The sequence below is a fragment of the Gymnodraco acuticeps genome, unplaced genomic scaffold (assembly GCF_902827175.1).
Source record: "Gymnodraco acuticeps unplaced genomic scaffold, fGymAcu1.1, whole genome shotgun sequence".
Taxonomy (NCBI): Eukaryota; Metazoa; Chordata; class Actinopteri; order Perciformes; family Bathydraconidae; genus Gymnodraco; species Gymnodraco acuticeps.
The window spans coordinates 543,709-560,155 of NW_022990279.1; the positions used below are offsets into that span (position 1 = coordinate 543,709).

The 16,447-nt window shown below is 42.3% G+C and overlaps 1 protein-coding gene across 3 annotated transcripts; it reads right to left on the bottom strand.

The window, feature by feature from the left end:
• Positions 1 to 1,996: 1,996 nt before the first annotated feature.
• Positions 1,997 to 15,401, bottom strand: LOC117549656 (tripartite motif-containing protein 16-like). Of its 3 annotated transcripts, none has more exons than XM_034221714.1 (3): positions 15,344 to 15,401; positions 5,824 to 5,909; positions 1,997 to 5,335 (listed from the first exon to the last, which is right to left on the bottom strand). In XM_034221714.1, the coding sequence occupies exon 3, from the start codon at positions 5,218 to 5,220 to the stop codon at positions 3,526 to 3,528; it is 1,695 nt and encodes a 564-aa protein (XP_034077605.1). In that variant the 5' UTR covers positions 5,221 to 5,335; positions 5,824 to 5,909; positions 15,344 to 15,401; the 3' UTR covers positions 1,997 to 3,525. The 3 variants fall into 3 exon arrangements, 2 of the variants coding, with proteins under 2 accessions (XP_034077605.1, XP_034077606.1); XR_004569511.1 differs by lacking the exons at positions 1,997 to 5,335; positions 5,824 to 5,909 and adding exons at positions 7,728 to 8,390; positions 8,534 to 8,764; XM_034221715.1 differs by lacking the exon at positions 5,824 to 5,909 and having other exon boundaries at positions 15,344 to 15,395.
• Between the last annotated feature and the right edge of the window lie 1,046 nt (positions 15,402 to 16,447).

Consider the following 16,447-nt stretch of genomic DNA (forward strand, 5'->3'; position numbering starts at 1 on the left):
CGAGACCGTAGAGACACTGTGCTTCCTGGGGAGAGGGGGAAGGAAATGTGACTATGGACTGACGGCTTCAGGCCGGGTAATATTGCACTTTATTAGCGTGATTGCACAGTACAGTTGATGTCTGTGGCTGATGATTGTGTGCACCTGGTGTCCTGTGTTGTCTCCTCCCCCCTCACCTGTATCTTGTTGTGCTGATTAGAATGGGGTGTATTTAGGGTCTGTTGCCCTGTCTGTTTGAGAGGCTGGTAGGGTGTGTGAGATCCTTGAGGCTGGTGGCTGTGTGCACAGGAACAGCAAGATTGAGGCTGTGTCCTGTGCTCAATTTTAATAAATGCCCACGTCGGGTTATATTTTTTAACGTTCTGCCTCTGCCTCCTTGCTTGGTCTGGGCCGCTCAACGGTCAGCTTCACAATGAATATGCTAAGATATATAACGTATGAAAACGGTAAGCAGTGCAAGTATAGTATAAAATATATAGATATTAAAAAACTGAAAGGTCCACCGGAAGGGGAGGGACTTCACCACTCTATAGAGAGGCGAAGTCCCGCCCATCTACTTCCGACCCATGGGACCTTATTTGGGAAAAATTATGTATTTAAGTCAATGGGGAGAGAAAGATTATCTCTCGATCCTGTTTGAATTGTGCCACGAATTTACACATATGATGTTTGTCAATCTTAAAAACTATTTCCATGTAAAAAAAGTCAGTTTGTCGTAAAACTGTTGAAATATAAGACTATGAAAAATACACAACTAGAAAGACTACAAATCCCGGTCCCGCATGCTGGCTCTTACGAACCGACTAACTCCCCTTGTGTGTATGCACAGCTCTCAACGTGCCCAGACTTGTAGTGATTTTCACCTCTTTTAATACTTTTCGCCTCGTTCTGAAAGAAGTGAAACGTGACGGCCGTCTTGGTGTGTGGTGCGAGACGGGAGATGTAGTTCATTGAGCGGTTTCCCACAAAAAAAAGTGTTACTTCACAGTTTTACAACACATTTTTATTTTTTTGACTTGCAAAATATCTTTTAAATTGACAAACATCATGTGTAATTCGTGGATTCGAACGGGATCGAAAGATAATCTTTCCCTCGCCATTGACTTCAATACTTTTTCCGAAATAAGGTCCCCCGGAAATGAAGGGACTTTGCCTCTCTATAGATTTGTTGCGCTTTTAAAAAACATTCTTTATATAAACACTGTCATTATCAGATGTTTAGATGAAGCATTGAGGATACAAATAAAAACATACGACAGAAGTAATACATATCCTTAAAATAAATAGTTTCCACTGCTTTTGAGTAATTTAAACAACTTGATGACGGAAATAAAACAAATCCAAAGTTAAACAAAAATGATTTTCAAATTGCTGCCATGCACTTCTTTAAAAATCTTTATTTAAAACGGTCAACTTACAAAAAAAACACTCAAATATAGATAAAATGATGCAAAAACAATACAAAAAATAAAAAGACCACAGAAATAAAATTCAACGTAGAATAAATACAGTTGAAACGGCTTTTGAGCACTTTAAAAAAAAAAACTTTAATCAAAACTGTCACATACAAACTGTCAATAGGCCCTTTCACACCAAGTACTTAGTTCATGAGCAGATCGCGTTCACACCGGAATAAGTCCCTGAGGGAGGATTAGGCAAATGAAGCCGCTGACGTCACTTCTTCTGCTTTGGGTTTACTGGCAGGCCGCAAACAACTTCACGGCGAATACTGCCACCCGGAGTCCCCGGCCGGAAGTCCCAGCACCTTCCAAGTAAACCGCTCCCATGTTTTCTTTTGTGTTGCCATAAGTTAGTCTCTCTCCGTTTGTGCGCTGGGCTAATGCTAATAATGCTAATGCGAGGAAAATAAAATGGCGGCTTCACAAAACCTTTTGAGAGTTTTACGGAGCGTGGTTTGCAATCCGCCCAGCCAATCAGAAATGGGAACCTTTTTCTCCCATGAAAGTACCTGCTCTCTTGCAGGGACTGAAAAGGGTGTGAACAGGTTCTCATGAACTAAGTTCTAGTTCCGGATTTTTTTGGTGTGAACGCACATTTTCTGAACTATATCGGAACTATACTTGGAAAAGTACTCCGGTGTGAAAGCGCCTAATACAACTTATTTCAAATAGACTAAACGTTCCGAAACAATAAGAAACACTGAAACGAATACAGTAATGAAACAAATTCAACGTAAATTAAATACATTTAAAAATGTTTTTCAGTGCTTTAAAGATTTTTTTTTTTAAACGGTCAACATACAAACAAAGATGGGCGAAGTACTCAGATCTTGTACTTGAGTAAAAGTAGAAGTACTCAGATCTCGTACTTGAGTAAAAGTAGAAGTACCAGAGTGTAGGAATACTCTGTTACAGTAAAAGTGAGTAGTGCATTGCAGTAGTCCAGCCTGGAGGAGACAAAGGCGTGGACTAGCTTTTTGGCATCAGACAGAGTGAGTGTGGGGCGGAGTTTGGCGATGTTCCTGAGGTGATAAAAGGAGTTCTTGCACAGCTGTGTTTAATGTGAGCCTCAAAGGTCAGATGGGCATCCATTTTCACACCCAGGTTGGTGACTATTGACGAGAGGGTAATGTCCTGGCTAATTTCCTGCCATAACTCCACAAACAAACTTAACAGGTTTTACAAATGCCTCATGATTCACTAACAAACACAATGTGGTTTGCAACTACAAAACACCATCTACAAACTAATGCATTTAGTTTTGCAAAGAAAAAACGTATCTATCAAACAAACATATAACATTTTTCTAATAAATCATGTTTCAGAGACAAATTCAGGTTTTACAAGTACACAACTTTTTTTTTACAAGTACAACACTTTTTCTTCTCACGGCGGAATATTACTGCCAAAAGTCACGTGGCTTTGTGGTTGTGCTCAAACACACTCACACATGCTCCACGGCAGCAGGGGGCGCTACTGAGTCCATTGGGAAGGCGGGAGGTTGAGCAGAGCATGGAACAGCCCTTGCCAGTCTGATGGCAGGTGTTTCTAGCGATCCAGGTCAGTGTTATAGTGATACTAAACAAGGTGAATTTAGCGATCACAACGAAAACAGCAAGACACACATTGAGCCCAGAAAAAGAATGTTATTAAGGGCTGTAAATATAATAAGCCTTTGGGTAAAATGGACAACATTGTAACTAAGGAGATTTAAACTATACAGCGATTCTGCACTGCAGTCACTCATCCGTCTCTCGAGTTAGTCTTTTCAAATCAGCTGCTCTTCATTTTCTTTCCTGCTATATTCAATGAGTTATACAAATATTTTTTACCACAAGTTCTTAATAAAACTGACACTGTTGGACTCGGTACTAGTTGACTGCTACCAGAAATAAAAGGAAGTACTTTTACTGTGTACTTTGTGAGTAATCCTCTGTCAGAGTCCCCTGCATAGTACATAATGCATGTTTTCTGCTATCTTTGATGAATGATAAAAATAAAATGTTACCATAAGTTCTTAATGAAATGATCAAGGCCAACAGTTTTTATGCCGACTGAGCTGGACTTAAACTACTTCTGTCAACTTGAGGTTGCAGAACTCAGCAGTGCCACCAGAAGATACTAAATCAAACCGAAGTCCAGCGTGGAGCGGCTGAGTGAAAGTGGTCAGGACTCTGTGGAGGAGAGTCATGGTTTCAGAGACGCTGTAGAAGGACAGAATACCTGCATCGTGATCCAGATACACTCCAACTCTGGAGGACCGAGGACCTGAGACGGGAGTTTTGATGTTGTTGTACCAAAAGGTATAACTGTTAATGTCAGAATATAACGTCCAAGATTTATCATTGACTCCAAATAAACATTCCTCCCAAACCCCTGCTCTGCTGATGTTCTTGTATGCAACTGCTACAAAAACTCCCCCCCCTCTCAACTCCACTTCCCAGTAACAACGTCCAGTCAGACTTTCTTTACTCAGGACCTGAGGCCATTTCGTGAATCTGTCTGGGTGACTTGAATATATCTGGCGTTGACTCGTGAATGTTGCTTTTCTGCCCTCCTCAGTTAATAGCAGCTGTGTGTTTGCAGTGTTTGGATCCAGAGTGATGTCACGTGAATATTTTAAGAATTCAGCTCTGGTCTTTGGCTCTGGTGGAGGCAGTAAAACGTCCACTTCACTCACCATCAGTGAGATGTTTGTCCACGTCTTCTTCAGGACGTCCTGTAGTTTATCTCTGACTTCTGACACAGCTGCCGTCACGTCCTGAAAGTAGCGCAGAGGACGGACTTTGATGCTGGATGAGTGTTTGGAAACACTGAGAGGTAACAGAGAGGGGTAGTTGAGCAGAAAGTGGGTGTGATCCTCTGCGTGAGAGAGCTTCTGCAGCTCAGCGTCTCTCCTCTTCAGCTCCCTGATCTCCTGCTCCAGCTTCTCCTGAAGATCTTGGACTCGACTCACTTCAGTTTCCTGCTTGGATCTGAGCTGCTGCTTCACATCAGAGCTTCTCTTCTCCATGAGACGGATCAGCTCAGTGAACGTCTTCTCACTGTCCTCCACTGCTTTATCAGCAGAGCCATTGATGGCCTCCACCTCCTGCTGAAGCAGCTTCACCTCCTTCTCTCTGTCCTGGATTCCCTGTTGGATGTTTAGTCGACTCCCCTCCAGCTCTTTCTGCCTCGCAGTCCTTTCCGCTGCAGCCAAAACTGTCTTGTGGCCTTTATGGTCATCCATAGGGCAGAGATAACAGATACACTGCTGATCAGTGCGGCAGAACAGCTTCTTCACCTCATCGTGGCGAGAGCACATGCTCTCCTGGAGCTTCTTGGAGGGCTCCACCAGCTTGTGTTTCTTAAAAGCAGGTGATTCATAATGAGGCTGGAGGTGTTTCTCACAGTATGAGGCCACACACTGCAGACAGGACTCCAAGGCTTTCAGTTTTCTCCCAGTACAGAAATCACAGGCCACATCTTCATCTCCAGCATAGCAGTGATCAGCAGGAGCAGCTTGGAGTCCAGTCTTCTTCAGCTCCTCCACTAACTCTTCTAGCATGGTATTTTTCACCAGGACAGGCCTTAGTGCAAAGGTCTGTCTACACACTGGGCAGCTGTAGATTTGATTCTCATCCTCTCCATCCCAGTGGCTTTTAATACAGTTCATGCAATAGTTGTGTCCACAGGGAATAGTCACCGGTTCCTTCAGTAGATCCAGACAGATCGAACAGCTGACTTTCTTTTGGTCAAGCCGATTTTCTTGCTGCGCCATTTCACCTCTCAGTGTTAGCAAATGTCGGTTTCACTTTCCCAGAATAGAAACAAGCTCTGCTCCGTTTATGTTACTTGTCCCAAAAGCTTGGGTACCACAGCAACAATAAATAAATCTGTAGAAAACAGAAAAGTGCAGCAGCGTGAAATAAACATAGGGTCCGATTGATCGTCTGGATTGCTTCTCATTCAAAATTCAAAGTACGTCATACAGTTACAAACAAATAGCTGTACATAACAAACATATCAGATTTCTCAATTTAAGTTATCCGTCTATGTCACAGTTAGGGGTGCATACCGTACATAAATCAGATCCGGTTTTCGATGAGGCGTAATATCCTTAAATTCGTGCCCAAACCGTCGGAATTACGATGTCAATTTCACCGTGAAACTCCGCAAACGTGTCACTTTAGAAAATCTAAAGTGTGGCTGCATATGACTGCCAGTCTGAATGGTAATCAGTGTGAGAAGTTTATTTCTTGGAAAGGCGGCAACACATCCAACCTCCAACCAATGCTGTCTCGTATGGCAACCAAGTACCTTTGTGTTCAGGGAAGCAGTGTGCCGAGCGAGAGAGTGTTTAGTTCAGCAGGTGATATCCTACCTACGCTGTGAAAGGGCCCGTTTGGATCCAGAGAGTCGATCGCCCGGTCGATCGCGGGGAGATTCCCAGTCGATCGCGAGATTTGTCTAAAAATAGAACAACAATATTCTGTTTTATCGTTAATGTCCTATAACAGGGGTATTCAACTCAAATTCAACGAGGTCCAGTTAGATAAAATCTTCCCATGCAAAGGTCCGGAACATCAAAATGTCTAAGTTGCTTTATGAATTAATGTGATATATATTGAAGTAGCTGCAGCTTTATCAACGTCTGCATGTAATCAACAACTGACTGCCAATCAAATAAAGAAAAATTCAAACACAACAATATTTATTGTCAATTAACATTGAACTATACAGATATACAGTAAATACTGTGGATATGTGTAATGTTCCTCTCGGGCTGCATTTACAAATAAAATAGTAGAAAATAAATAAAATAGCTTTTGAAAATATGTGCATCTTAAAAGTGCTTAATTTTAGATAAATAAAATAAAGTGTAGCAGCAGCTTGAGTTTCCCTTTTTCTTTGTTAACCGTTTCACATCATGACTTAACTGTTTCAGACGATTATAGAACATATCAGTCTTTACACATTATAGCAATTGAACAGTTTTAAAGTCTCTCTTTCTTTCCCTCTTATATTGCAGTCCCTCACTCACTTTGTTTTAATTCAGTGCGAGAATTGAGCTGGAGCTTATTGTCCTGCCAGTTTAGATCTGGGCTAAAATGGTGTCAGGGCCATTGTCATACATATGCAGGTGCTCATTGGTTAGCCTCGGTTAGCCTGCCCTGGAACGATATTTAGTTTTAATTTTGATCCTGGTGGACTGATCATATCGGGCTCTGAGACTGCTTATTTTTTGTGACCTCAGTTCTGACTTGAGAGGGAATGTTTGGTCCAACACTTTGTGTTTTGTCTCATAGTGGCGTGTTGGCACTTTTAATGAGCGCCACGGTCTCTGAACAAATGAGACACACTGGTTCTGTGCTCCCAGTGGGCAGGATGAACATGAACGAGTCCGTCCACTCAGGGTTAAAAGCTCTGTTCTCACTGTCCACTTTCCTCTTCTTGGAGAGCGCCATGTGTAATTATTTGTCTCTCCCTGTCTGCCGCTAACGCGCCTGTTCACTCTCCTCTCCGCTTCTCTCCGCTTCTCTCCCTGTATCGCTAATTATTCTCTTCACTCACTTTCCTCTCTGCCGCGCTCTCATCTCTTCTTCTGTGTTTCTCTCCCTGTATCACTCTCTCGTCTCTTTCGCCCGCTGTCGGCAGCGTTTAAAATAGAATCGCCCCGTCAAAATTGAATTCCCCTATTAATGTATTGATTATAGGTCCGGGTCCGTATAAGTCGGCGTCTGGGTCCGGATCGCGGTCCGCCTGTTGCCGACCCCTGTCCTATAACATAATCTTCCTGTGCAAGAATAATGCACTTGAACGCATCAAAGCTTTGTGATTGGCCGGCGTGACCCCATGTGTCGGGGCGTGGCTGGTGGGCACTATTTCGCTGACGTTGTCCGTGTCAACAGGAGTGACAGTCCACACACACACAAGACAGCAAGACCACTCCGAGTGGGAGGATGATTATTTTTGTATCTATTCCAATTCAAAGTCCATCTGTCTCATCTGCAATGCGAGCGTAGCTTTATCGAAGAAGGGTAATTTAGGAGCGGCATTTCAAAACAGTGCACAAACACTACGAGACGGAATTCCCTCCTGATTCTGCCCTACACTCCCAAAAGGTGAGGGGCCTGAAAGGACAGCTAAATGCACAGCAGTCCATATTTACCAGGCCCAACAACAAGAGCAAGGCTGCTACCATAAAACAACATGCGCAAAAAAACAAAACAACGTGTGAGTTTTAACAACATGTTTATTTATTGACTTTTCATTCCTGTATGAAATCATTTTGCACAAAGATGGCACTGTTTTTCAGAGCACTTCATCCTTCTGGGTTTCCTGAAGAACAGCTCCAACGCCTGTGTGTATGGGAACGCCTCTGGTGCTGGTCCATTAACTGCTATCCGCAGACATGCAGCCAGGTGCTCCCCTTTCAGTCGGTTTCTCAGGTCAGTTTTCACCTGTAAAACAGACAGTTTGTTTTAAATGAACTATACAGAAATGACATGCAAAACACTTACCCTGTTCAGAATATCAGTATGAGAAAAACGACACCCTCTGTCCTTAGACCCTCACATCGTAAAAGGAAAAACTTCCAGAGAAAACCCACAGTTTAAGGGGAAAAAATGGGTGAAACCTCAGGGAGAGCAACAGAGGAGGGATCCCTCTCCCAGGACGGACAGACGTGCAATAGATGCCGTGTGTAAATCGAAGAGATAATACATTTTACAGCATATAGACCGAATGTTAGGAAATGCATGTGTCTGTAATAAGAAGATGAATCCACAAGGATGTCAGCTACAATCCTGTGGAAGCCATCAGGGAAGCAGCATGACGAGACCCAAGGCAGGACCGCAGAGACAGGTTCAGCCACGACCCGAACGTCCACGACTTAATCCAGAACTTCTCACTGGTCAGGAGCTGCATGATCTCAGCTTGTGTCTTGTCCTTCAGGGATTAGCCAAGGCAGGGCAAATGAGCATACAGTATAATTGAAACATTTACAGATGTCAAAAACAAGCAATTCTAACCGTCAAGACAGATGAGACAGAAATAAATTCAGTGCATATTAATTCAGGTAATTTACCAACCTTAAATGCTCCTACGAGAACATGCTGCTTGTACGAGGTCCACTCTTGAATAACTGTGGCATCCTGCCGTGGGATAAATTTGTTGGTAAGGGTCTGCATCATTGAAATGTTGGTTACATCATTTGAGGTAACTGTCTTTGGACCCAGGACATTGAAGGCCCCCAGCAATTCAATATGCTGGAACCTCCTCTCAATGTTGCTCTCCAGGCTGCAGATGTAAGGTTTGAGGACCTGGAATGCAGTGGCGAACCGTCAGGGCCTTCAAGGTATTGAGAGAATACCCTGATAACTCAGATAAAAAAAAGACATTTATCGATTTAATTATATAAATACAATTTAATAAAATGTAAATACATTTAATAAATGAGAATCTTATCTGGGTTGTTGATCTGTAATAAACAGTGTTACGTGGATTTGTTTGTCCTTCTTGGACCTTGCACTACGCATTTTAGAAAATAAATGCAACCAATCAGATCTGTTTCTGCATCTGTGGGTATTCTGTATCCTTGATAGAAGGCCCTGGTCGTTGAACTGAATGAGAGCGAACACTTTGATTGACAGTTTGATCAACCAATCATATATTGATTTGTAGCCAATGGGCGTATTCTTTCGGAGTTTCCCACGGTGCAGGGTATGCTAGAAGGCCCGTTAGTTCTGACAGGTGCGAGACACAGGATATAGATGGGACGTAACAATTCATTTTCTGTTTTATTCAGAATCCCTCTCCTCTGTCATCATCCTGTTGGACCTGTCTGCTGCATTCGACACGGTGAATCATCAGATCCTCCTTTGCACTCTCCAAAAACTTGGAGTTTCAGGCTCTGCACTTTCCCTCCTCACCTCATACCTGAAAGACCGTACCTACAGGGTGACTTGGAGAGGGTCTGAGTCCGACCCTTGTCAATTAACTACAGGGGTCCCTCAGGGCTCTGTTCTTGGTCCCCTCCTCTTCTCCCTGTACACAAACTCACTCGGATCAGTCATTAGCCCGCATGGTTTTTCATACCACTGCTACGCTGACGACACCCAATTAATTCTGTCCTTTCCCCGCTCAGAGACCCAGGTCGTCGCACGCATCTCTGCTTGTCTAGCTGACATCTCTCAGTGGATGTCTGCTCATCACCTCAAGCTCAACCTTGACAAGACTGAACTGCTTTTCCTTCCGGGAAAAGATTGTCCCACTCTTGACCTAACAATCAACATCGGCACCTCAGTTGTTTCCCCGACTCAGACTGCAAGGAATCTGGGTGTGACCCTAGATAACAACCTGTCCTTCACTGCAAACATCGCTGCTACAACCCGTTGCTGCAGATACACGCTTTACAACATCAGGAAGATACGTCCCCAGCTGACACGGAAAGCGACGCAGGTTCTAGTCCAGGCTCTCGTCATCTCACGCCTAGACTACTGCAACTCCCTCCTGGCTGGTCTACCTGCATGTGCCATCCGACCTCTGCAGCTCATCCAGAATGCAGCGGCTCGTCTGGTCTTCAACCTTCCTAAATTTTCCCACACCACTCCGCTCCTCCGCTCCCTTCACTGGCTTCCGGTAACTGCTAGAATCCACTTCAAGACACTGGTACTTGCTTACCATGCTGCGAATGGATCTGGCCCTTCGTACATCCAGGACATGGTTAAACTGTACACCCCAGCTCGTGCACTACGCTCTGCATCAGCCAAACGACTCGCTTGCGCCCTCGCTGCGAGGGGGACCCAAGTTCCCATCAGCAAAAACACGTGGGTTTGCTATCCTGGCTCCAGGATGGTGGAATGAGCTCCCCATTGACATCAGGACGGCAGATAGCTTGCACATCTTCCGGCGCAGACTGAAAACTCATCTCTTTCGACTCCACTTCGAGCAATAGAACTATTAACAAAGCACTTATATACTAATAAAGGACTGGCTTATCTAAAGCCAGTTGAGTATCACTTGAAATGTTTGGCTCTATGAAACCTGATGTACGTATATGATTCTGTTTTCTTCAAGGTTGTGTCTTCCTGGTCGAATGTACTTATTGTAAGTCGCTTTGGATAAAAGCGTCAGCTAAATGCAATGTAATGTAATTATTCGTTTTAACGTTGACATGGCAACAGGTGAAGAAGATGTTGTTGCGGAATTATTGTCGGTTCCTTTTTTAAGACGACAATTCACTGAAAAGACGGACATTGTAAAAAAAAGGGCGCCCAACGCCTGAAAATCTGTAGCTGAATCAAGTTGCTAAAGGCTAAAGGTAGAGTTCTCCTTGCTATTAATACTATGTCTGTCTCTGTGAATGGGATGCTTGGAACTGTGCTGCTTGTTCACCTGCACCTACCAGACCGGGACCTGCTGCTGCTTCTACCACACTGGGACCTGCTGCCTCTCCCTTCCCTCAGTACTCTGACTATTTGTGCCAGCAGCTTCACTGACCACCGGCTATAATTGAAAACAAGCTTGAATCTAGTTTGGTCTCTGCATTGCAACTCACTGTTGACTGCACTTTATATAATTTCAGGTCAAATGAACCGACACATGTAATTATTGAGACTTATGCATTTATTATTGCCATTGCAAGCCAAATGCTAACATTGGCTAAGTTACCTGTGGTCTCTCCTCCTCATCCTCACGCCGTATTCTCTTAAAATATTTTTGAATACTCATATCTGAGGAGTAAATGCAGGGGAAATTAACAGTCTAACCTTAGCTAAAGCTTATCTGTGTCCTTCGAACTGGCATAGCCCGAAGAGAAAACAAATTATAATTTTTTTAAATATTTAATTTAGCACACGTAACTTGCACGCAGCAAAGTTGGCCTGGCTACGTTAAATACACCCTTAGTTGCCACTTTCATCCAAATAATTCGAAGCTCCTACCAAAGTCAGAAAACAACAACACAATAAGGAGAAAATTAGTTGCTTTACCTTAGTGTCTGCGTCTTCTAAGTTAACGTAGTCTTCTCCGTTTCTCGTTTCCCTCCACGCGATGGCAGCGCAAACAGCAGGTGTGGAGTGAGGGATCATCCACTAGTTAAGCGATCGCAGAGCGAACAGGTGGGGATTATTGTCCCCTAGTTAATCAATCGCAGAGCGAACAGGCACAGGAGGCGTAGAGCGAGGGATCATTGTCCATTAGTTAATCGATCGCAGATGGCGTCGCTCACGGACGGATACCAAAAGAAAAAGGGTCGCGAAATATACTTGGGCGGGCGTTAATATACCTGGGCGGCCCGCCCAAGTATAGTCTATGTGTGGGAAACCCTGAGGTAGCAGCACCTTCCACCTCACAGTCCCATGTTATGCCGGCTTTTCTTGGCTTGTTTGAAGGTGAGTGGTGATGAACAAATGACTAAGCTGCCAGTGCCTCTAGTTTACAGAGCCAAAAGCAAATAGTTAACTAAGGTGGTGGCTAATGGATAAGTTAGCTCATGGGCGTAGGCTAATGTACTGTACAAAGCTCACAGATAGACAACAGATAGAGCCAGAAATCTAGGTGTAGTCATGGACTCTGACATGAGTTTCAACAGTCACATTAAAACAATTACTAAATCAGCCTACTATCACCTCCTTTTGCATATTAGAAACGGAGTTGGCGACACTAAAACTGCAATATAATGTTTAGCAATAATACATATGACATATATATTTTACATGTCTCCAGTACCGATAAAAAGACCGATAACGTCGGAGCTTAGCGGTACCACGGTCTTTAATAATTCAGCCCTGGGGCCCCTTTAATACCGGGGCTCGGTACCCATCCCTAGTCTTTACAGGTCTCACTAAAAAATCTATTAGAAAGCTGCAGCTGATTCAGAACGCTGCTGCTCGAGTCCTCACTAACACTAAGAAAGTGGATCACATCACTCCTGTTCTGAAGTCTTTACACTGGCTTCCTGTGTGTCAAAGAATAGATTTCAAAATACTGCTGCTGGTTTATAAAGCACTGAATGGTTTAGGCCCAAAATACATTTCTGACCTCCTGCTAAATGATGAACCATCCAGATCTCTCAGGTCTTCAGGGACTGGTCAGCTTTCTGTCCCCAGAGTCAGAACTAAACATGGAGAAGCAGCGTTCAGTTATTATGCTCCAAATATCTGGAACAAACTCCCAGAAACCTGCAGGTCCGCTGCAACTCTTACTACTTTTAAATCCAGACTGAAGACTTTTATTTTTGCCGCTGCTTTTAATTGAACTATCCATATCTTAAAGGTGGGGTAGGTAATTTTGGAGAAACCAGCTCGAGTGCGCTAGAATTTGAAAATACACAGCCGGAAAAAATCTGCCCCTTCCTTACAGAGCCCCTCCTCCAACACACACAACGAACGCGCACATGACCAATGAGGGCACGAGATAAGTTTGTGCACAGATGGAAGGCAGACAGGCAGGTAGGCCATCCAGTTACTTTAGCCGGGCCGGCTCAGATGATTGGTCATGCTTTTTACAGCGCCACGGCTTCCACTGATGATATTTATTATGGATTTATTGTCAAAGCACTTCAGATATTCATTGCTATCGGGATGTTAAAAGCATTCCATGCAATATAACAAAAAGTGTATACCGAGCCGGTTTCTCAAACTTACCTACCCCACCTTTAAACTGCACTGTAACTTTTATCCATGTATTTTTTCTTTTAATGTTTATTTTATTAGCTTTTCTTTTTAATGACTGATTTTAAATGCCATTTTCTTAATGTCTTTCATTTTTTGTAAAGCACTTTGAATTGCCTTGTGTTGAAAGGTGCTATATAAATAAACTTGCCTTGCCTTGTACTTAAGGGGAGACACTACAGGTGAATACAGTAAAATGTGTATCTAATAACGTCATCACAATCGCCACATTGATATACAAATTAGACGTTACATATTAAATTGTGCCAATTTGCATGCAGTTACCAAGGCATTGCAGGTGAAAAGGATTTTTAAAAAATCAAAAACTTCCCCAGATAGTCAAGTCAGTTTTTCCCCCTGAAATGTTATGTTTAAATATGCAAATTAGCTTTAAATCTATAGATGAACTCAGACAGGTAGTAAAACGAACACCATTTATATGTGTTTTTTGGAAATTTTCTTTCCATTGAGTGAAATAAAACATGGAAGCAAAATAGACCAAAATGTACAAGTACATGAAAAAACGATATTTTTATTTTACTTAAGGCGAGACACGGCAGGCAAAAACATTGATTTTCATGTACTGGTCAATTTTGAGATGTTGTGCTATTTTGATTCTATAACATGTTTTCTTCCAGGCTTTTGGAAGGAAAACGTACAAAATACACATTTAAGTGTTTATTTTACTATAGTTTGTCTATTTGCGTCTGTAGATTTCTCCTAAATTCACCAAAAGTTAGCATTCTAACGTAACATAAAGTACCGCGACCGCTGTTTGCACCATGTCATCAGAGGTATCACTGGAAAGCTCTGTCTCTCCTGCACAATCTCATTGGATCCAAATATGGTCATTTCCTTTGTATCAGCAACCAATCGTGAAAGCACAAAGGGGTCTTAAACCAAGAAACAAAATCTCATTGGCTGGTGTCAATTTCTGACAACGTGATTCGTTCAGATGCGTCACGTGGTGTGCTAAAACACTTCCTGGTTAGCTTTCCGCTAGAAATTGAAATCTCAAAATGGCAAAAGAACGGCGAAGAAAATGTTCACAGAGAAGACGACAACAATTGTCACTTGCACGAATCAAGGTTATACAAAAAACAAATGACCCCGAACATGAAATACCTTCACGGAGTGCGTCGATGCGCAAGCTGTCATCCAAAGAACAGGAGGGTTTAGCTAGCGACTCACTGCAATCTTTCGTCGTTTTCTCAAAATGAGTTTTTTCTCCTACTCTGAGTTCGAAACTTCAACTTCAGTAGCACGTGGATACACCAAACCTTCCAGTTACATTCCTATCAATATTATGAAGGCTTTTACAGAAGGGTTTGTTCATATATCATTCATAGCCTGAATTATACAACATTGTATACCTAAAAACATGGCGAAAATTTATATTTTAGGGCTGTTGACAGTATTTTCTGATTTATGGAGTGATAAAAAGAGATATCCAAAATCACTTCTGTAAAAGCCTTAGATACTAATATGACTAAAAATGAAACAAGAATTTTGAACCTGGCTATATCCAAAGTTCAGATTTCGATTCCTGAAATGTGTTAAAATATGTGCATATTTAATGAGATAATGGATAATTTGCATATTTAAACATGCTATTTCAGAAAACTTGTAATACAAAAAACAATTGCCTTATTGTAAGTAATTAACTGGAGACATTTCTAGCTGATACTTTTAAGTTAAAAAAATTACCCTATTCACCTGGGGTGTCTCGCCTTAAACAGTAACTTCATAATTGTGATTGTTGTCTGCTCTTGTGCGTAGTGTTAGTAGAATGATGTTGAGTATTAAACAATTGCGTGAGTGTGAGGGTATTAAAATAAATGTGTCGGTAAGTCTTTTATACATTATTATGGGAAATGCCCTTTTTCTCACTTGAGCTCCTGCACCCCCAAAGTGTCTGTGCACGTCCCTGCTGTCAGTGTTAATGAACTAAAAAGACATGGCGATGTGCCTGCAAGACTCAAAACATATCACCCGTGCGCAGCAGCTAACCTGCCTGCAAGCCTTTGCTCAGGTCACATTTACACACGGCGCGGTGCGGCTGAAGCCCGCGAAAAAGGCTTCCATAGTTGCCGACAGTTTAGTATTTTTAAAGTACGGTTACTATGTCAAACATGCTCAAAACTTTCTGACACACTCTCTTAAACATCTCTAACATTATACCTTGTTTACACAAGTTAACATCGATCCTTTTCATCATGTACTGACCTGTAGAAAACAGAAAAGTGCAGCAGGGTGAAATAAACACAGGAACCGGTTGATCGTCTGGATTGCTTCTGCAATATCACCCAGCCGCAGCAAAACGGTACACGACACGCCCCCTATACGACACGCCCCCTATACGACACTACGGTGGCTGAGAGACATCGATACCGTATATGGCAGATTAAAAACAAATTGCAAATGTTATTGTAGCATTGCAGCAACTATTTGGCAAGTTGCTGCATTTTGGCAAGTTGCTTTATTTTGTTTAATTCATAAATTAAAACAAAAAGGTGGCTTAGTAAACTTTATCTTATTTTTGTAATACATATAAAATAGGTATTAATGAGATCATCTATGAATTATGTTTGCCTAACATGTATTTATACATAAATGTAGATATTTATGAACATCTAAATATAATTGTTAAAGGTTTTAAGATATAAATAATCACATCATGGGGTCAATAAGGTTTCAAAGTGGTTCATGCAAGGTAGGCCTACTATAACATGAAAACATGATTTTTAAAACTAATTTCTGAATCTCACATTAGCCTGTAGTTCGGTATGTTATTGATATGGGCTGGAAACCAGTGGCGGCGCCAGAGATTTTCTCTAGGGGGTGCTGTGGGGTAGCTTGACGTTTCATAGGGGGTGCTCAAACATTTAGGGTTTCCCATGAATGCACCGGCGCTAGAGTTTAATTTTCTACTGCAACACTCCCCACACGCACACACACAGTACACCCGCGACTGTTACAATGAGGCCGTGAAGATTTTATTTTAAATATTGAAGTTAAATGCATCAATTGGTGCACTTTGAGAGCAACATTAAGCGGTCTCTGCATTGTGTTTTGCGTTGTTCATGGATGGATGAGACCCGAGCCAGCATACAGTTTAGACGATTTCCTTTTAATCACTGACAAGCTGACAACAGATATAACAAATCAGTATTACATTTTGTATCCCTCACAGTGACTCCTCTCACGTGGAAACATTTACAAAAACAAAAAGGGAAGAGGAAACGTGAGGGACAATATACAGGGGGGTGGGTGTACCCACAAAAATAATCTTCTGAGTATAGTGACTACATTTCAGAAGTTCCGCCCACT